The sequence below is a fragment of the Anomaloglossus baeobatrachus genome, chromosome 7 (assembly GCF_048569485.1).
Source record: "Anomaloglossus baeobatrachus isolate aAnoBae1 chromosome 7, aAnoBae1.hap1, whole genome shotgun sequence".
Lineage (NCBI taxonomy): Eukaryota > Metazoa > Chordata > Amphibia > Anura > Aromobatidae > Anomaloglossus > Anomaloglossus baeobatrachus.
Window position 1 is genome coordinate 278,443,997 of NC_134359.1, and position 20,819 is coordinate 278,464,815.

Sequence of the window (20,819 nt, forward strand, 5' to 3'; positions counted from 1 at the left end):
GATGCCACAGATCCGGGTACCACGACCTTCTTGGCCAGTCTGGAGCGACGAGAATGGCTCGATGGCAGTCGGACCTGATTTTCCGGAGAACTCTGGGTAACAATGCTAGAGGTGGGAACACATAGGGGAGTCGGAATTGCGACCAATCCTGAACCAAGGCGTCTGCCGCCAGCGCTCGGTGATCGTGAGACCGTGCCATGAAAACTGGGACCTTGTTGTTGTGCCGTGACGCCATCAGATCGACGTCCGGCGTCCCCCAGCGGCAACAGATCTGCTGAAACACGTCCGGGTGAAGGGACCATTCTCCTGCGTCCATGCCCTGGCGACTGAGAAAGTCTGCTTCCCAGTTTTCCACGCCTGGGATGTGAACTGCGGATATGGTGGACGCTTTGCTTTCCACCCACGTCAAAATCCGCCGGACTTCCTGAAAGGCTTGGCGACTGCGTGTTCCCCCTTGGTGGTTGATGTACGCCACCGCCGTGGAATTGTCCGACTGAATCCGAATCTGCTTGCCTTCCAGCCATTGTTGGAAGGCTCGCAGAGCAAGATAGATTGCTCTGATTTCCAGAACATTGATCTGCAAGGTGGACTCTTCCAGAGTCCACATCCCCTGAGCCCTGTGGTGGAGATACACCGCTCCCCACCCTGATAGGCTCGCATCCGTCGTGACCACTGCCCAGGACGGGGGAAGGAACGACCTTCCCTGTGACAATGAGGTGGGGAGAAGCCACCAACGCAGAGAGTCCTTGGCAGTCTGAGAGAGGGAGACAGTCCTGTCGAGGGACGTCGATTTCCCATCCCATTGGCGTAGAATGTCCCATTGTAGAGGGCGCAGATGAAACTGCGCGAACGGGACCGCCTCCATTGCTGCTACCATCTTTCCTAGGAAATGCATGAGGCGCCTCAGTGAGTGCGACTGGCTCTGAAGGAGAGATTGCACTCCTGTCCGTAGCGAACACTGCTTGTCCAGTGGAAGCTTCACTATCGCTGAGAGAGTATGAAACTCCATGCCAAGATAAGTCAGAGATTGGGTCGGGGTTAGATGAGACTTTGGAAAGTTGATAATCCACCCGAAACTCTGGAGAGTGTCTAGTGCCACCTTCAGACTGTGTTGGCATGCCTCTTGAGAGGGTGCCTTTATAAGCAGGTCGTCTAGATACGGGATGACCGAGTGACCTTGCGAGTGCAGAACAGCTACTACTGCTGCCATGACCTTGGTGAAGACCCGGGGGGCTGTTGCCAGACCGAAAGGTAACGCTACGAACTGCAGGTGTTCGTCGTGTATGACGAAGCGTAGGAAACGCTGATGCTCTGGCGCAATCGGCACGTGGAGATACGCATCTTTGATATCTATTGATGCTAGAAAATCTCCTTGAGACATTGAGGCTATGACGGAGCGTAGGGATTCCATCCGGAACCTCCTGACTTTTACGTGTCTGTTGAGCAACTTTAGATCCAGGACGGGCCGATACGATCCGTCCTTTTTTGGGACCACAAACAGATTGGAGTAAAAACCGTGACCTTGTTCCTGAAGAGGGACGGAGGTCACCACTCCTTCCGCCTTTAGAGCGGCCACCGCCTGCAACAGAGCATCGGCTCGGTCTGGTGGTGGAGAAGTTCTGAAGAAACGAGTTGGCGGACGAGAACTGAACTCTATCCTGTACCCGTGAGACAGAATATCCCTCACCCAACGGTCTTTGACGCGTGACAGCCAAATGTCGCCAAAGTGGGAAAGCCTCCCACCGACCGAGGGTGTGGGAATCGGAGACTGCAAGTCAGGAGGACGCCGTCTTGGCAACGGTTCCTCCGGCTGTCCTTTTTGGGCGTGACTGAGACCTCCAAGAATCTGAGCGTCTCTGGTCTTTTTGAGTCTTCTTTGACGAGGCGAATTGGGACCTGCCCGGTCCTCGAAAGGACCGATAACCAGACTGACCCTTCCTCTGTTGGGGTTTGTTTTGTCTGTGTTGCGGTAAGGATGAGTCCTTACCCTTGGAGTGTTTGATGATTTCATCCAAACGCTCTCCAAACAATCGGTCACGAGAAAAAGGCAAATTGGTTAAGCACTTCTTGGAATGAGAATCTGCCTTCCAATGTCTCAACCACAGGGCCCTACGCAAAACAACGGAGTTGGCTGACGCCACTGCCGTGCGGCTTGTAGCGTCAAGAACAGCATTAATCGCGTACGACGCGAATGCCGCCATTTGCGAGGTCAATGGTGCTACCTGCGGGGCAACTGCACGTGTGACTGAGTCGACTTGCACAAGCCCGGCTGAGATAGCTTGGAGTGCCCATACGGCAGCAAAAGATGGCGCTAACGACGCTCCAATCGCTTCATAGATGGATTTCAGCCAGAGCTCCATCTGCCTGTCAGTGGCATCTTTAAGTGCCGCTCCATCTTCAACTGCAACCAAGGATCTAGCTGCAAGCCTGGAAATTGGAGGATCCACTTTTGGACACTGGGTCCAACCCTTGACCACCTCAGGGGGAAAAGGATAGCGTGAATCTTTAAGCCGTTTAGAAAAACGCCTTTCCGGATAAGCGTGGGGTTTCTGGATTGCGTCTCTAAAGTCAGCGTGGTCCAGAAAAGTGCTTAATGTACGCTTAGGATATCTGAAATGGATTCTCTCGTGCTGCGAAGCTGACTCCTCTACAAGAGGAGCTGGTGGGGAAATATTTAACATCTTATTGATGGACGCTATAAGATCATTAACTATGGCGTCACCATCTGGTGTATCTAGATTGAGAGCGGTCCCAGGATCAGAATCCTGATCAGTTACGTCCGCCTCATCACCCATAGATTCATCTCGCTGGGATCCTGACCATTGAGATGAATGTGAAGGCCCCTCATAGCGAGCCCGCTTAGGTTGCCTGGGGCCATCGTCCGAGTCAGAGTCTTCACCCTGAGGTGTATGTGCCCGTCCCGGAGCTTGGAGGTAATTCAGCTGAGGGGGACCAGGGGGCAATGATTGCACAGTGTCCGTGGCCTGAAGTACAGGCCTAGCTCGCAATGTGTCAAGAATTTGTGACATAGTGAGAGACATTCTGTCAGCAAAAGCTGTAAACTCAGTTCCTGTCACCTGGACAGCATTCACAGGTGGTACACCCTGGGTCACGTCCAGCAGAGGTCCCGACTGTGCAAGTGCCGCAGGGGCCGAGCACTGCACACAATGGGGGTCAGTGGAGCCTGCCGGTAGAAAAGTCCCACATGCGGTACAGGAAGCATATAATGTCTGTGCCTTGGCACCCTTGCGTTTTGTGGACGACATGCTGTTGGCTCTCTGCAATGTGAGAGAGTCTATAGCCAAAGGGCGACCAGCGCTATGCAGTACAAAGTATTTGCAGGAACAAAATACTAAGATTACTACTGGCACAAGAGGGGGTGAGCCCTGAGGGCTGCTTACCGCCCGCTGAATAGCGGGTAAGCGGCGCAGAATTCCTTGTCTGGGTCTCCCCGGCTCCCCTCTGCAGCTCAGCGTGTCAGCAGGAATGGCTGCCGGCGTCTGTGGAGAGGGGCGGTCCGTGGGAGTTCCCAAACAAAAGTGCGGGAAACAGTGTCCCCTCTGTGCCTATTGTGAGGGCTGGAGTATGTAAAAACGTCTCCAGCCCTCAGCGCTGATGCACTGACCAGCGTCCCGCCCCTCTCCTGACTGGCAGGTCTGGGGGCGGGAACGAACGGAATTAGGCCGCAAAAGCCGGGGACTCGAGTTATCAGCGCGGCCGCCGTAAAAGCGCGGCCCGCGCTGAAGTCCCCGGCGCACCACAAGTGCCAGCCGCGCCGCAGTCCCAGCGGCCGGCGCGACCGTTTCCCAAAAGTGTGCCTGCTTCAGCGAAGCTGAATGAGGCCATGGCACAAGCGCCGCAGCGCTGATGTCCCCGGCGCACTACAACACCCAGCATGCTGCGGTGTGAGCGCCAAATGCACGGGGACACAGAGTACCTTGAGGAAGCAGGGCCATGTCCCTGATGTACTCCGCTCCATCCAGCATCTTCTCCAGGGGCTGTAGATGGAGCACGGTCTCAGTGCCTGGAGACCAGTAAATCCCACTTCACCCAGAGCCCTGTAAAAAGGGATGGGGAAGGAATCAGCATGTGGGCTCCAGCCGCCGTACCCGCAATGGGTACCTCAACCTTACAAACACCTCCGACATACAGTGGGGTGAGAAGGGAGCATGCTGGGAGCCCTGTATGGGCCCTCTTTTCTTCCATCCGACATAGTCAGCAGCTGCTGCTGACTAAAAACAATGGAGCTATGCGTGCGTGTCTGACCTCCTTCGCACAAAGCTAAAACTGAGGAATCCGTACTCCTACGGGAGGGTGTATAGCCAGAAGGGGAGGGGCCTTACACTTTTAAGTGTAGTTCTTTGTGCGGCCTCCAGAGGCAGTAGCTATACACCACTGTCTGGGTCTCCCAATTAGGAGCGAAAAAGAAAGCAGCATAGAAGGCCTGTGTTGCTTTTTTGCTGCTGTATTCTAGTCATCTATGCAATGTATAGCATACAAGCATAAACACTTCAGCACATGCAATACAAGCAGCATAGAAAGCCTGTGCCTTAGCACCCTTGCTTTTTTGCTGCTGTTATCTCGCCATCTAGGAGGGCATATAGCCAAGAGTAGCGACAGTACAGTGCAGTGTATAGCATACAAGCATAAGTACAAATGAACACTTCAGCACATGCAATACAAGCAGCCTAGAAAGCCTGTGCCTTATCACTCTTGCTTTTCTGCTGCTGTTATCTCGCCATCTAGGAGGGCATATAGCCAAAGATAGCGACCTACAGTGCAGTGTATATACAAGCATCAAATACAAATGGACACTGCGGTATTTTGTGGGGTCAGCACTTCAGGTGCTGCTTACCGCCCGCCTATAACGCGGGTATGTGGTCGCCAGAGCCCTGTGTTGGTTCCCAGAGCATGTCTCCGTTCCCCAGCTCGGACGGCGTGCAGGAATGGCTGCCGGCGTCCTTCTCCAGCTCGTGTGACGAGGGGCGGGCCGTGGGCGTGCCCCAGACAAGAGCGGGAAACTGGCGTCCCACTGTGTCCAGTGAAGGGGGCTGGAGAATGCAAAGCAGACTCCAGCCCTCTGTGCTGACTGTCTGTACAGCGTCCCGCCTCTCCCCTGACTGGCAGGGCTGGAGGCGGGAACGAAACGAAAACTAGGCCGCAAAGCCGGGGACTCAAGTAATAAGCGCGGCCGTCCATGTGCACGGCCCGCGCGGAAGTCCCCGGCGCACCACAAGTCCCAGCCGCGCCACAATGTAAAAGAAGGGAATTTTGTTACTTACCGTAAATTCCTTTTCTTCTAGCTCTTATTGGGAGACCCAGACGATTGGGGTATAGCTGCTGCCCTCTGGAGGCCACACAAAGCACTACACTAAAAAGTGCAAGGCCCCTCCCCCTCTGGCTATACCCCCCCGTGGTATCACGGGTTCTCCAGTTTTAGTGCCAAAGCAAGAAGGAGGAAGCCAATAACTGGTTTAAACAAATTAACTCCGAATAACGTCGGAGAACTGAAAAACCGTTCAACATGAACAACATGTGTACCCGCAAACAACCAAGAAATCCCGAAGGACAACAGGGCGGGTGCTGGGTCTCCCAATAAGAGCTAGAAGAAAAGGAATTTACGGTAAGTAACAAAATTCCCTTCTTCTTCAGCGCTCTATTGGGAGACCCAGACGATTGGGACGTCCAAAAGCTGTCCCTGGGTGGGTAAAGAGATACCTCATGTTAGAGCTGCAAAACAGCCCTCCCCTACGGGGATGTCACTGCCGCCCGCAGGACTCTTCTACCTAAGCTGGCATCCGCCGAAGCATAGGTATGCACCTGAAAATGTTTGGTGAAAGTGTGCAGACTCGACCAGGTAGTTGCCTGGCACACCTGTTGAGCCGAAGCCTGGTGTCGTAGCGCCCAGGACGCACTCACGGCTCTGGTTGAATGGGCTTTCAGCCCTGAAAGAACCGGAAGCCCTGCAAAACGGTAGGCTTCCAGAATTGGTTCTTTGATCCATCGAGCCAGGGTGGCTTTAGAAGCCTGCAACCTCTTGCGCGTACCAGCGACAAGGGCATCGGAACGGCGTACGGGCGCCGTGCGTGAAATGTAGATTCTGAGTGCTCTCACCAGATCTAGCAAACGTAAATCATTCTCATACCGGTGAACCGGATGAGTGCAAAAGGACGGTAAGGAGATATCCTGATTAAGATGAAACGAGGATACTACCTTAGGGAGAAACTCCGGAATGATGCGCAGCACTACCTTGTCCTGGTGAAAACACCAGGAAGGGAGCCTTGGATGACAGAGCTGCCAGCTCAGACACTCGCCGAAGCGATGTGATCGCAACGAGAAACGCCACCTTCTGTGACAGGCGAGAAAAGGAAACTTCCTTCAGAGGCTCGAAAGGCGGCTTCTGGAGAGCAACTAGAACCCTGTTCAGATCCCATGGATCCAACGGCCGCTTGTACGGGGGTACGATATGACAAACCCCCTGCGGGAACGTGCGCACCTTAGAAAGACGTGCTAGACGCTTCTGAAAAAAACACGGATAGTGCTGAGACTTGCCCTTTGAGGGAGTCTAGCGACAAGCCCTTTTCTAACTCCTATTGTAGGAAGGAAAGAAAGATAGGCAATGCAAATGGCCAGGGAGACACTCCCTGAGTAGAGCACCAGATTAAGAAAACCTTCCACGTTCTGTGGTAGATCTTAGCAGACGTGGGCTTCCTAGCCTGTCTCATGGTGGCAACGACCCCTTGGGATAATCCTGAAGACGCTAGGATCCAGGACACACAAGCCACACAGTCAGGTTCAGGGCCGCAGAATTCCGATGGAGAAAACGGCCCTTGAGACAGTAAGTCTGGTCGGTCTGGTAGTGACCCCGGTCGGCCGACCGTGAGATGCCACAGATCCGGGTACCACGATCTCCTCGGCCAGTCTGGTGCGACGAGTATGACGCGGCTGCAATCGGATCTGATTTTTGCGCAGTACTCTGGGCAAGAGTGCCAGAGGTGGAAACACATATGTGAGCCGGAACTGCGACCAATCTTGCACTAAGGCGTCTGCCGCCAGAGCTCTGTGATCGCGCGATCGTGCCATAAATGCCGGGACCTTGTTGGTGTGCCGAGACGCCATTAGGTCGACGTCCGGCCCCCCCCCAGCGGCAACAGATTTCCTGAAACACGTCCGGGTGAAGGGACCATTCCCCCGCGTCCATGCCCTGGCGACTGAGGAAGCCTGCTTCCCAGTTTTCTACGCCCGAGATGTGAACTGCGGATATGGTGGATGCTGTGTCCTCCACCCACATGAGGATTCGCCGGACTTCCTGGAAGGCTGCTGACTGCGTGTCCCTCCTTGGTGGTTGATGTATGCCACCGCTGTGGAGATGTCCGACTGGATTCGGATCTGCTCCCTTCTAGCCACTTTTGGAAAGCTAATAGGGTAAGATACCCTGCCCCGATTTCCAGCACATCGAACTGAAGGGTGGACTCCTGCTGAGTCCACGTCCCCTGAGCCATGTGGCGGAGACAAACTGCTCCCCACCCTGACAGACTCGTATCTGTCGTGACCACTGCCCAGGATGGGGGCTATGGCAATGAGGTGGGAATAAGCCACTATTGCAGAGAGTCCTCGGCCGTCAGGGAAAGGGAGACTTCCCGTCCAGGGAGGTTGACTGCCCATCCCATTTGCGGAGAATGTCCGATTGCCGTTGGCGCAGATGAAACTGCGCAAAGAGAACTGCCTCGATGGCTGCCACCATCTTCCTTAGGAAGTGCATGAGGCGCCTTAAGGGGTGCGACTGGCCTTGAAGGAGAGACTGCACCTCTGACCACAGTGAACGCTGCTGGTTCAGCGGAAGCTTCACTATGGCTGATAGAGTATGAAACTCCATGCCGAGATACGTTAGTGATTGAGTCGGAGACAGATTTGACCTTGCCAAATTGATGATCCACCCGAAAGTCTGGAGAGTCTCCAGCGTAACATTCAGGCTGCGTTGGCATGCCTCGAGGGAGGTTGCTTTGACGAGTAGATCGTCCAAGTACGGAATCACTCCGTGAGAGTGCAAGACTGCTACCACTGCTGCCATGACCTTGGTGCCCCCCCGTGGGGCTGTCGCCAGACTGAATGGCAGAGCTACGAACAGAAGATGTTCGTCTCCTATCACAAAACGTAGAAAACGTTGGTGCTCCGTAGCAATTGGCACGTGGAGATAGGCATCTTTGATGTCTGTTGAGGCAAGGAAGTCTCCTTGAGACATTGAGGCAATGACGGATCGGAGGGATCCCATCCGGAACCGCCTGGCGTTCGCATGCTCGTTGAGCAGTTTCAGAACCAGAACAGGACGGAAGGAACCGTCCATTTTTGGAGCCACAAAGAGATTGGAGTACAAACCCTCGCCCTCGTTCCTGAGGGGGGACAGGGATCACCACTCCTTCTGCTCTTAGAGCGTCCACCGCCTGCAGCAGGGCATCTGCTCGGTGGAGAGGTGGGGCCGTTCTGAAGAATGGAGTCGGAGGACGAGAACAGAACACTGTCCTGTGCACGTGAGCACAATGTCCGTCACCCACCGGTCTGTGACCTGTGGCAGCTAAATGTCGCCAAAGGCGGGGGAGTCTGCCATCAACCGCGGATGCGGAGAGAGGGAGAGAGCTGAGAGTCATGAGGAGACCGCCTTGGTAGCGGTTCCTCCGGCTGCCTTCTTTGGGCGTGATTGAGCCCGGCCGGAATCTGAGCCCGTCTGAGGTTTTGTAGCCCTTTTGCACGAGGACAATTGGGACCTGCCCGAGCTTGGGAAGGACCGAAACCTCGACTGTACTTTAGGACAGCATTAATAGGGTAAGTCGCAGTGCAGACATTGCGGAGTTACGGACGCCTCTGCGGTACAGATGTACATGTGCTCAAGGCCAGCTGCGCAAGAACCGCTGAAAAGGTTAGGTTGCCTATACGGCTGTGAATGCCGGAGCAACCGACACGCCGATAGCCTCCTAGACAGATTTCAACCAGAGTCCATCTGTCTGTGAATGGCATCTTTAAGTGAAGCCCCATCTCCAGTGCAACTATGGCTCTATATGCAAGCCTGGAGATTGGAGAATCCACCTTTGGACCCTGGGTCCAGCGCTGACCACGTCAGGGGAAAAAAGGGATAACGTGTATCCTAAAAACGTTTGGAGAAGACGCTTATCTGGTAAGCGTGGTGTTCCTGGACTGCTTCTCTGAAGTCAGCGTGGCCAGAAAAATACTCAATATCTGCGTGAGACACTGAAAAGGAACTTCTCCTGTTCGTCTCCTATCTCCACTGGGGGAGCTGAGGGAGGAAGATCCAACCTTCCATTGGTGGACGGTATAGGATCATTCCGTATGGCGTTACCACCCGGTGTATCCGGATTGAGAGCGATGTCAGTATCAAAGCCCTGAAGAGCTGCCTTTTGTTCAAGTAGATTGCCCATGGGTGCAAGTCTCTAAATTATGACTACTCCGTCCCTGTCCATGGACAGGGTTGACAGGAGGTTTCTTTGGCCACAACTAGTAGAGCCCCGGCAGACGAAGTGCTAGAGACCCCGGCAGACGACGTGCTACAGGGGAGCATGCACACAATGGGACGGTGTCATGAACAGCATCCCATGTAGTAAAAACAGCACTGAAAACTGTGTTGCTTTTTTGCCACTGCCGACTAGCTATCTAGAAGTATATAGCCAAGATTGGTGACCGTACATTGCAATGTATAGCATACAGGCATAAAGTACAAAAGACCACTGCAGCACAAGCAATACAAGCAGCATAGAAGCCTGTGCCCTGGCACCCCTGCTCTTCTGCTGCTGTATACTAGTCATCTAGGGGAATATAGCCCAGAAGAGTGACCCTACAGTGCAATGTATAGCATACAAGCACAAGTACAAATGAACACTGCAGCACATGCAATACAAGCAGCATAGAAGCCTGTGCCCTGGCACCCCAGCTCTTCTGCTGCTGTAGACTGGTCATCTAGGGGAATATAGCCCAGAAGAGTGACCATACAGTGCAATGTATAGCATACAAGCACAAGTACAAATGCACACTGCAGCCCCTGCAATACAAGCAGCATAGAAAAAAACCTGTGCCCCAGCACCCTTGGTTTTCTGCTGCTGTAGTCTAGCCATTCCAGAAGAATATAGCTAAGACTAGCGACTGTACAGTGCAAGGTATAGCACATCAGCATAAACACAAATGAACACCTCAGTCGTGCAAAACAAGCAGCCTAGAAAGCCTGTGCTTTAGCACACCTGCTTTCCTGCTGCTGATGAGTCGCTCCCCAAGCGGGCATATAGCGACCTATGCAGTTAAAAACAACACATGTATACACTGCATATCTATTGTGGTCAGCACTATGTGTGCCCTTACCGCCCGCCTATAAGCGGGTGTATGAACGCCACTGTCCTGCCTTGGGCCCCGAGCTCTGTAATGGCTGCCGGCTTCTTCCCCAGCTCGTGTGAGGAGGGGCGGGCCGTGGGCGTGCCCCCAAGGCAGAGCGGGAATCCGGCGCCCGACAGTGTGCAGTGAGAGGGCTGGAGCATGTAAAAAGGCTCCAGCCCTCGGCGCTGCTGATTGTTCAGCGCCTGTCCCCTTCCCTGAGTGACAGGGAGGGGGCGGGAACGAAGCGGCACTAGGCCGCAGAAGCCGGGGACTGGAGTTATAAGCGCCGCCGCAGTAAAAGCGCGGTCGGCGCCCAGTCCCCGGCGAACTACAAGTCCCAGCCGCGCCGCCGCTCCCGGAGCGTCCGGCGCGGTAGTTCCCAAAACACAAAGTCACTCAGCAAGGCTGCAGTGACTGTAACCCTTTACTGTCCCCGGCGCACTAGCACACCCAGCAAGTCTGGAGTGTGCTGTGCCTGTGTGTACGGGGACACAGAGTACCTGTAATGGTGCAGGGCCATGTCCCTGAACGGTACTCCAGCTCCGTATCCAGCAGGTTCAAATGGGTCTGTGGATGGAGCCCGGCATCAGAGCTTTGAGGCCGGCAGGATCCCACTTCCACAGAGCCCCTCAGGGGGATGTGGAAGGAAAACAGCATGTGGGCTCCAGCCTCCGTACCAGCAATAGGTACCTCAACCTTACAACACCATCCAGGGGTGAGAAGGGAGCATGCTGGGGACACTATATGTGTCCTCTTTTCTTCCATCCGAAATAGTCAGCAGCTACTGCTGACTAAAATCTGTGGAGCTATGCGTGGATGTCTGACCTCCTTCGCACACAAAGCTAAAACTGGAGAACCCGTGATACCACGGGGGGGTATAGCCAGAGGGGGAGGGGCCTTGCACTTTTTAGTGTAGTGCTTTGTGTGGCCTCCAGAGGGCAGCAGCTATACCCCAATCGTCTGGGTCTCCCAATAGAGCGCTGAAGAAAACACCCAGCAGCGGCCGGCGCGGCAGTTCCCAATACATAAATTCACTCAGCTAAGCTGCAGTGAATAATAGCACGAGCGCACCGCGCTGTTACCCCCGGCGCACTAACACTCCCAGCAATGCTGGTGTGTGTGTGCGCGCTCGCCCGGGGACACAGAGTACCTTAATGTAGCAGGGCCCTGTCCCTGAAGATACTCAGCTCCATATCCAGCAGGTTCTCTGGGTCTGTGGATGGAGCCCGGTCTCAGTGCCTGGAGACCGGTAAGATCCCACTTCACCAGAGCCCTCAGGGGGATGGGGAAGGAAAACAGCATGTGGGCTCCAGCCTCCGTACCCGCAATGGGTACCTCAACCTTACAAACCACAAGTGGGGTGAGAAGGGAGCATGCTGGGGGCCCCATATGGGCCCACTTTTCTTCCAACCGACATAGTCAGCAGCTGCTGCTGACTAAAAACAGTGGAGCTATGCGTGGATGTCTGACCTCCTTCGCACAAAGCAGAAAACTGGTGAGCCAGTGATCCCACTGGGGGTGTATAGCCAGAAGGGGAGGGGCCTTACACTTTTTAGTGTAATGCTTTGTGTGGCCTCCGGAGGCAGTAGCTATACACCCAATCGTCTGGGTCTCCCAATGGAGCGACGAAGAAGAAGGGAATTTTGTTTACTTACCGTAAATTCCTTTTCTTCTAGCTCCAATTGGGAGACCCAGACAATTGGGTGTATAGCTATTGCCTCTGGAGGCCACACAAAGTATTACACTTAAAAGTGTAAGGCCCCTCCCCTTCTGGCTATACACCCCCAGTGGGATCACTGGCTCACCAGTTTTAGTGCCAAAGCAAGAAGGAGGAAAGCCAATAACTGGTTTAAAGACCAATTCAATCCGAGGAAACATCGGAGAACAGGACCATACCACATGAACAACATGTGTACCCGAAAAAACAGAAAAACCCAGAGAAAACAGGGCGGGTGCTGGGTCTCCCAATTGGAGCTAGAAGAAAAGGAATTTACGGTAAGTAAACAAAATTCCCTTCTTCTTTGTCGCTCCATTGGGAGACCCAGACAATTGGGATGTCCAAAAGCAATCCCTGGGTGGGTAAAAGAATACCTCATGATAGGGCCGTCAAACGGCCCTCTCCTACAGGTGGCCAACCGCCGCCTGAATGACTTATCTACCTAGGCTGGCGTCTGCCGAAGCGTAGGTATGCATCAGATAATGCTTGGTAAAAGTAAGTAGACTCGACCAGGTGGGTGCCTGACACACCTGCTGAGCCGTAGCCTGGTGCCGTAATGCCCAGGATGCACCCACGGCTCTGGTAGAATGGGCCTTCGGCCTTGAGAGAACCAGAAGCCCAGTAGAACTGTAGGTTTCAAGAATTGGTTCCTCGATCCCCCGAGCAAGGGTGGATTTGGAAGCTTGCGACTGTTTACGCCGACCAGCGACAAGGACAAAGAGTGCATCCGGGTGGCGCAGGAGCGCCATGCGGGAAGTAGAACCTGAGTGCTCTCACCAGAACCAACAGATGCAAATCTTTCTGAAATTGATGGACTGGACGAGGACACAAAGAAGGTGAGGTGATATCCTGATTGATATGAAAATGGGATACCACCTTAGGGAGAAATTCCGGAACCGGACGCAGAACTACCCTGTCCTGGTGAAGGACCAGGAAGGGAGTTTGTATGAGAGCGTTGCTAGCTCGGAAACTCTCCTAAGAGACGAGACCGTTACTAGAAGGCCACTTCCCGTGAAAAACGGGAAGGGAGACATCCTTCAAAGGCTCGAAAGGCGGCATCTGGAGAGCAATTAGAACCTTGTTCAGATTTCAGGGCTCTAACGGCCGCTTGTACGGAGTGCTGAGAAGACAAACTCCCCGTAGGAACGTGCGTACCTGAGGAAGTCGTCGTTTCTGAAAAAATACAGATAGCGCTGAGACTTGTCCCTAAAGGGAACTGAGCGACAACCCATTTTCCTACCTAGATTGCAGGAAGGAAGGAAACATAGACGATGCAACCGGCCAGGGAGAAACACCCTGCGCCGAGCACCGAGATAAGAACATCTTCCACGTCCTGTGGTCAATCTTGGCGGACGTTGGTATGCTAGCCTGTCTCATGGTGGCAACCACGTCCTGAGGTAATCCTGACGACACTAGGTTCCAGGACTCAATGCCACACCATCCGGTTGAGGGCCGTAGAATTCAAATGGAAGAATGGCCCTTGAGACAGCCAGTCTGATTGGTCTGGTAGTGCCCCCGGTTAGCCTACCGTGAGGCACCACAGAACCGAGTACCACAACATCCTCGGCCAATTTGTAGCGACGAGGATGGCGCGGCCGCAGTCGGTCTTGATCTAGCGCAGTACTCTGGGCAACAATGCCAGAGGTGGCACCTAAGGTAGCTGGAACTGCGACCAATGCTGAACTAAGGCGTTTGCCGCCAGAGCTCGATGATTGTGAAACCGTGCCATGAAGCTGGCACATTGTTGTTGTGCCGTGACGCCATTAGATCGACGTCCGGCCTCTGTCAGCGGCGCCAGATCTCCTGAAACCCGTCCGGGTGAGGAGACCATACTCTTTCGGCCACACCTCAGCGACTTAGGAAGTCAGCTTCCTAGTTTCCACACTTGGGATGTGAATTGTGGATATGGTGGATGCCGTGTCTTCCACCCACATCAGAACCTGCCGGACTTCCTGGAAGGCTTGCCGGTTGCGCGTTCTTCCTTGGTGGTTGATGTATGCCACCGCTGTGGAGCTGTCCGACTGAAGTCGGATATGCTTGCTTTCCAGCCGCTGTTGGAAGGTTTGTAGGGCAAGATACACTGCTCTGTGTTCAAGAACATTGATCTGAAGAGTGGACTCTTGCTGAGTCCACGTACCCTGAGCGCTGTAGTGGAGAAAAACTGCTCCCCACCCTGATAGACTCGCGTCTGTCGTAACTATCGCCCTTGAGGGACGTCGACTCCTCGTCCCATTGGCGGAGAATGTCCCATTGTAGTGGACGCAGTAAAACTGCGCGAAAGGAACTGCCTCCATTGCTACCATCTTACGTAGGAAGTGCATGAGGCGTCTCAATGTGTGCGACTGGTTCTTAAAGAAGAGCTTGCAGCCCGTAGTGAATGCTGTTTGTCTAGCGGAAGCTTCACTATCGCTGAGAGAGTAAGAAACTCTATGCCTAGATATGTTATCGATAGGGTCGGGGTCGGATCTGACTTTAAAAAGTTGATGATCCACCCAAAACTCTAGAGAGTCTCCAGCGCAACGTTCGGGCAGTGTTGGCATGTTTCCTAAGAGAGTGCCTTGACAAGTAGATCGTCTAAATACGGGACCACAGAGTGACCCTGAGAGTGCAGGACTGTGACTACTGCTGCCCTGACCTTGGCGAAGAACAGTTGGACTGTCGCTAGCCGGAAGGTAGAGCTACGAACAGAAGGTGTTCGTCTCCTATAACGAAGCGTAGAAACGCTAGTGCTCTGGATCAATCGGCACGTGTGGATAAGCATCCTTGATGCCTAATGATGCTAGGAAATATCCTTGGGACCTTGAGGCGACGACATGGCGGAGGGATTCCATCCGGAACCGCCTGGTGTCCACGAGCTTGCTGAGCATTTTTAGATCCAGAACGGGACGGAACGGCCCGTTGTTATAGGTACCGCAAAGAATTTGGGGTAAAAACCGTGACCTTGTTCCTGAAGAGGAACGGGGGTCATCACTCTTTCTGCCTATAGAGTGCACCCTGTTTGCAGAAGAGCAGCGGCCCGGCCGGGAGGTGGAGAAATTCTGAAGAATCGAGTTGGAGGACGAGAAGTGAGCTCTATCCTGTACCCGTGAGACAGAATGTCTCACACTCAATGGTCATTGACCTATGGCAGCTAAATATCGCCAAGGCGGGAGAGCCTGCTACCGACCGAGGCCGCAAGTCATGAGGAAGCCGCCTTGGAAGCGGGTTTTCAGACTGTCGCTTTTTTGGGCGAGACTGAGCCCGCTAAGGATCTTAGCTCCTCTGATCCTTTTGAGTCCACATTGGACGAGGAAAAATGGGACCTGCCCGAGCCTCGAAAAGGCCGAAAACCCCGACTGCCTCTTGCTCTGTTGGGGTTTGTTGTGTCCGGGCTGAGGAAAGGATGAATCCTTACCCCTGGACTGTTTAATGGTTACATCCAACGCTCACCAAACAGTCGGTCAGCAGAAAAAGGCAACTGGTTAGGCAACCTTTTTTGGAAGCAGAATCTGCCTTCCATTCACTTAACGAGCAGACCAGGCTCTGCTTAAAAACACGGAGTAGCGGAGGCTACCGCCGCACGGTTCGCAGAGTCCAGGACAACCTGAATCGCGTAAGAAACAAATGCAGACATTTGAGAGGTTAAGGATGCCACCTGCGGCACAGATGTACGTGTAACCGTGTCAATCTGTGTAAGACAAGCTGAAATAGCTTGGAGTGCCCCAAGGGAGAGAATGCCGGAGCCAACGGTGCGCCGACAGCCTCATAGATGGCTTTCGACCAGAGATCCATCTGTCTGTCAGTGGCATCTTTGAGTTTGCAGTTCCATCTCCCACTGCAACTATGGATCTAGCTACAAGCCTGGAGATTGGAGGATGCCGCTCGGGACATTGGGTCCAGTCCTTGACCAAGTCAGGGGACAGGGATAACGTGTATCCTAAGCCGTTTGGAGAAGCGCATATCTGGATAAGCGTGGTGTTCCTGGACTGCCTCTCTGAAGGCAGAGTGGTCCAGAAAAATACGTGAAGCTGACTCCTCCACTGGAGGAGCTGTGAGAAATAACCCACATTCTATAGATGGACGCTATAAGATTATTTACTATGGCGTCACAATCAGGTGTATCCAGATTGAGAGCGGTCTCAGGATCAGAATCCTGAGCCGCTACTTCCGCCTCATTACACAGCGAGTCCTTCTGTTAGGACCCTGATGAAACCGAGGCCGCTCATAGCGAGCCCGCTTAGGCTGTCTGGGACTGACGTCCGTGCAGAGCCGTGACTCTGGGATGCGTGTGACATTCCCGGAGCTGTTAGTTATTCACACTGAGGGGGGCCATGGATCAATGATTCAACAGTGCCCATATTGTGAGAGACATGTCCGGACTGTTAGGCTTCTAGTATCATAGCCATAGTCTCAGAAAAACTGTCAGTAAATACTGCAGACACCGTCCTCATCCTCTGGCCATTAGTGCATACAATGGGAGTCTATGTAACCTGCCGGCCGTATAGCCGTACATGCTGTACCAGCTGTATAGAAAAACATGTGGTTCTGCACCTTTGTTTTACACAGAGAATATGCTGATAACTCCTCCGCATAATCCAGGAGGGTATATACAACGTGCGACCAAACAGTGCAATGTATATAGTACAAGCATATCTATAAGTGCACTTCTGCACTAGTGGGGTTAGCACCACAGGTGCTGCTTAACGCCTGTTGCAGCGATTGTGTGACTATCAGAATGCCAGGGTCTTCCACACTTGTCTCTGTATCGTACAGAAACTGACACTAATGGCTGCCGGCGTCCTTGTAGAGAAGGAAGCCGTGGGCGTGCCTGAGAAAGTGCGGGAATCCGGATTCACAGTGCACACAGTGAGAGGGGTGGAGTATGCAAAACATACTCCAGCTCTCAGCGCTGCTCTATGCAGCGTCACGCCCCTACCCTGACTGTCAGGGCTGTGGGCGGTAACGAAGGGAGACTAGGCCCAGAAGCCGGGGACTCGAGTTAACAGCGCGGCCGCCGTAAAAGCGCGGGCCGCGCTGAAGTCCCCGGCGCACCACAAGTGCCAGCCGCGCCGCAGTCCCAGCGGCCGGCGCGACTGATTCATAGAAGTGGCCAGCGTCCCGCCCCTCTCCTGACTGGCAGGTCTGGGGGCGGGAACGAACGGAAGCAGGCCGCAAAAGCCGGGGACTCTAGTTATCAGCGCGGCCGCCGTAAAAGCGCGGGCCGCGCTGAAGTCCCCGGCGCACCACAAGTGCCAGCCGCGCCGCTGCCAGCGGCCGGCGCGACCGATTCCTGGAAGTGGCCAGCGTCCCGCCCCTCTCCTGACTGGCAGGTCTGGGGGCGGGAACGAACGGAAGCAGGCCGCAAAAGCCGGGGACTCTAGTTATCAGCGCGGCCGCCGTAAAAGCGCAGGCCGCGCTGAAGTCCCCGGCGCACTACAAGTGCCAGCCGCGCCGCAGTCCCAGCGGCCGGCGCGACCAATTCCCATAAGTGAGCCTGCTTCAGCGAAGCTGAATGAGGCCATGGCACAGGCGCCGCAGCGCTGATGTCCCCCGGCGCACTACAACACCCAGCATGCTGCGGTGTGAGCGCCAAATGCACGGGGACACAGAGTACCTTGAGGAAGCAGGGCCATGTCCCTGATGTACTCCGCTCCATCCAGCATCTTCTCCAGGGGCTGTAGATGGAGCACGGTCTCAGTGCCTGGAGACCGGTAAATCCCACTTCACCCAGAGCCCTGTAAAAAGGGATGGGGAAGGAATCAGCATGTGGGCTCCTGCCGCCGTACCCGCAATGGGTACCTCAACCTTACAAACACCTCCGACATACAGTGGGGTGAGAAGGGAGCATGCTGGGGACACTATATGTGTCCTCTTTTCTTCCATCCGACATAGTCAGCAGCTGCTGCTGACTAAAAAGTGGAGCTATGCGTGGATGTGTTGCCTCCTTCGCACAAAGCACAAAACTGGTGAGCCAGTGATCCCACTGGGGGTGTATAGCCAGAAGGGGAGGGGCCTTACACTTTTAAGTGTAATACTTTGTGTGGCCTCCAGAGGCAATAGCTATACACCCAATTGTCTGGGTCTCCCAATGGAGCGACAAAGAAAATACAATTATATAATAACATTTTAAAATAATGATGCTAATATATAAAAATAATTATATATAATATATATATATATATACACACACACACACATACACAAACTCCTGGCACTTACTCTTTTTCCGAGGCTGAGAAGGTGACGTGGACGGAGGGGTAGTGTTATTACTTGCATTTTCCTCCTCTTCCTTTGGTTCAACTTTCACTTCTGGCTTCTTTTCCTCCACTTCCATGGGTTCCGTTTTCGTATCCGCTGCTTCCGCCGGGGCCTCCTTTACCTGCGCGGGCGCCTCCTCTTCCACCTATTAAAGTATACAGTTGTAAAATTAGGAATGCCAAAGTTTTCTATACCCCAACCCCCCACTTTGTTTAGTTCTAAAATCCCTTAAGTCTATGTTGACCTCCCACTCGCAGCATGCTGGAGACCTCGGTTGCGGCACATTACCTCGGGTTTAGGCTCCGCTGGTTTCTCACACGGCTCTGGCTCCTCTTGTTTGACCTCTGGCTTGACATCAATCACTGGATGATCAGGAGCTGACTGGTTGTCAGTGCTGGCCACCGATGCAGGAGTAGGCACACGGTTGTCAACACTTGCCGCTGCCTGGGAAAGCTAAAAAAGCATCCAACAAACTTTTTAGTTGACGTTTACATGCATATAGAGTATTAAATGTGCAAAAGATATAGGCGCCTTATACTCACAGGAGTGCCGGGGGCCGCTGCATGCACAGAGGGGGGCTGCAGCTGAGAAGGCTGTGGGGTCGGCACAGACTGGCTGGGCACCGGAGTAGGAGGCTGTGGAGTGAGCTGAGCCTGGGCGGCCGCCTGCACCGTTGGGGTGCTCTGTGTCTGCATGGCGTTGGGGACGGAGCCAGGCGTGGGAGCGGGGGTCTGTGCAGCTGGTGGCAGCGGAGTGGATGGCTGGGCTGGTGCAGCTGGCTGTGGTGGAGTCATGCCAGTTGGTGGTGGTGGGTGCTGTACGGGTGGCATAGCAGCGGCAGTCGCAGTGACTGAAGGAGGGGTCTGATGGAGCGGAGACTGGGAGAGGGCTGGCCTTGGAAGCTGACTGGTTTGAGGGCCCAGCATGTTCATGGAGTTGCTGATCGGTAAAGATGCGGTTGGTGCTTGTCCCTGCTGGAAAAGAAAAAAAAAAAACGCACGTTATTTTTTATATTATTATACAGGGGCACCCTTTCTGATCGTTTCATCATCCAGAGGGGACCCCTTACCTGCGACACCGCAGCCGCTGCGCCCGTTTGCCCTATCGTCACTCCTAAGCTGCCGTTATTGTTCTGAAACTGTCCTTGCTGCAAGAACTGATTCTGAGTCTGCGCAGGACCCATTAGATTATTGCTGTGTGCACTCATCATGGTCTGGGGCTGGGACATGCGAGACGGAGACATCGCCATCTATGGGAAGAAATCGCCATTACATCTTATAGAAGAATCAATAAATAAATAAAAGCCGCGGTCTGCAGCGGTGTACAGGCTACTCACAGCCGGCACCGACCCCATGTTGTTCATTTGCGTGGGGTGGTTGAGCGGAGACGCTGCACGAGGTCCCATAGGAGCGGAAGGAATCTGGACATTTCCAATCGGCATGTTGTTAAACTGATTCATTCCTGAAAAGAAGGCGGCAAAACAGTAAATGTCAGGGCCTAAAAATAAAAAAAAAAAAAAAAGAAGGGGGAGGGGGGAATACTGTATTTTTCGGTTTATAAGACGCTCCCCAAATTTAATAGAAAAATAACTTTTAATGTTAAAATAAGGGTCCGTGTTATAATCCTATATTGTCTTAATACGAATGCCTACCGGGGGGAGCGGCAGTGGTGGAGCGGATCAGGAAGATCACAGGAGGCAGGGTCAGCAATGTTGCGGGCTCAGAATCTGTGGTCGGAGGGTCGGCGACACTGCCGCCTCGGGGTGTCACAGCAATCAGGCGCCATTGATTTGCCGACATGTTGCAGGGGTGTCACTGCAGCGGAGTGACTCAGAAGGGTCATAGGATGTGGTGTCGCTGCGGCGCCGGGCACCTGATCTGACTGCGGGCTTCCAGTGGTTGACGCAATGGACTTAAAAAAAATGGCCGTGGAGGCGGTGCGTGCGCAGAAACGCCTCCGCTGCAATATTCTTGAAATCCTTCGTGTCAATCTGCGCACGGTAGCCAATTTTTTTTTTTTTTAAGTCTAATGCGTCAATTTCTGCACGTGCCACCTCGGTAGCCATTTTCTTGAAGTTCATTGCATCAACCGTGGGCGATTCACTAGAGCCCGCAGTCAGATCAGGCGCCCGCTGCGACACCCTCAATATCGCCGACCCTGCCTCCTATGACCCGGCTCCACCACCGCAGCCCCGGTAAGCCATATCTGCATTGTAAGACGCACCCCCATTTTACCCCCAGTTTTGGGGGAAAGTGCGTCTTACAATCCGGAAAATAGGATATACCTCTGGGCATGTGTATAGTTTTTTTTTGAGTTTCTGAAAAGTGCAAAAAATCCTCAAAAACATGGGAAATTTTGCTCAGTTTCTGCTCCAAAAGACTGAACACAGTCTAAGATGGCAGAACCCCGGGCCTACAGAATATAAGGTCTGGTTACCTGAAGGAAGCTGCATCCTGCTCATTGCGACCGGAGACATTGGGAGAGGACCATC

General features: G+C 53.6%; 1 protein-coding gene across 1 annotated transcript in view; it reads right to left on the reverse strand.

Moving 5' to 3' along the window:
- Positions 1 to 20,819, reverse strand: part of CREBBP (CREB binding lysine acetyltransferase) — a 71,490-nt gene that overhangs the window by 26,585 nt on the left and 24,086 nt on the right. Inside the window, 6 exon segments of the mRNA XM_075319782.1 lie at positions 18,290 to 18,473; positions 18,617 to 18,781; positions 18,871 to 19,302; positions 19,398 to 19,577; positions 19,665 to 19,789; positions 20,765 to 20,818. Of these exon segments, the coding sequence (XP_075175897.1) occupies positions 18,290 to 18,473; positions 18,617 to 18,781; positions 18,871 to 19,302; positions 19,398 to 19,577; positions 19,665 to 19,789; positions 20,765 to 20,818 (1,140 nt within the window).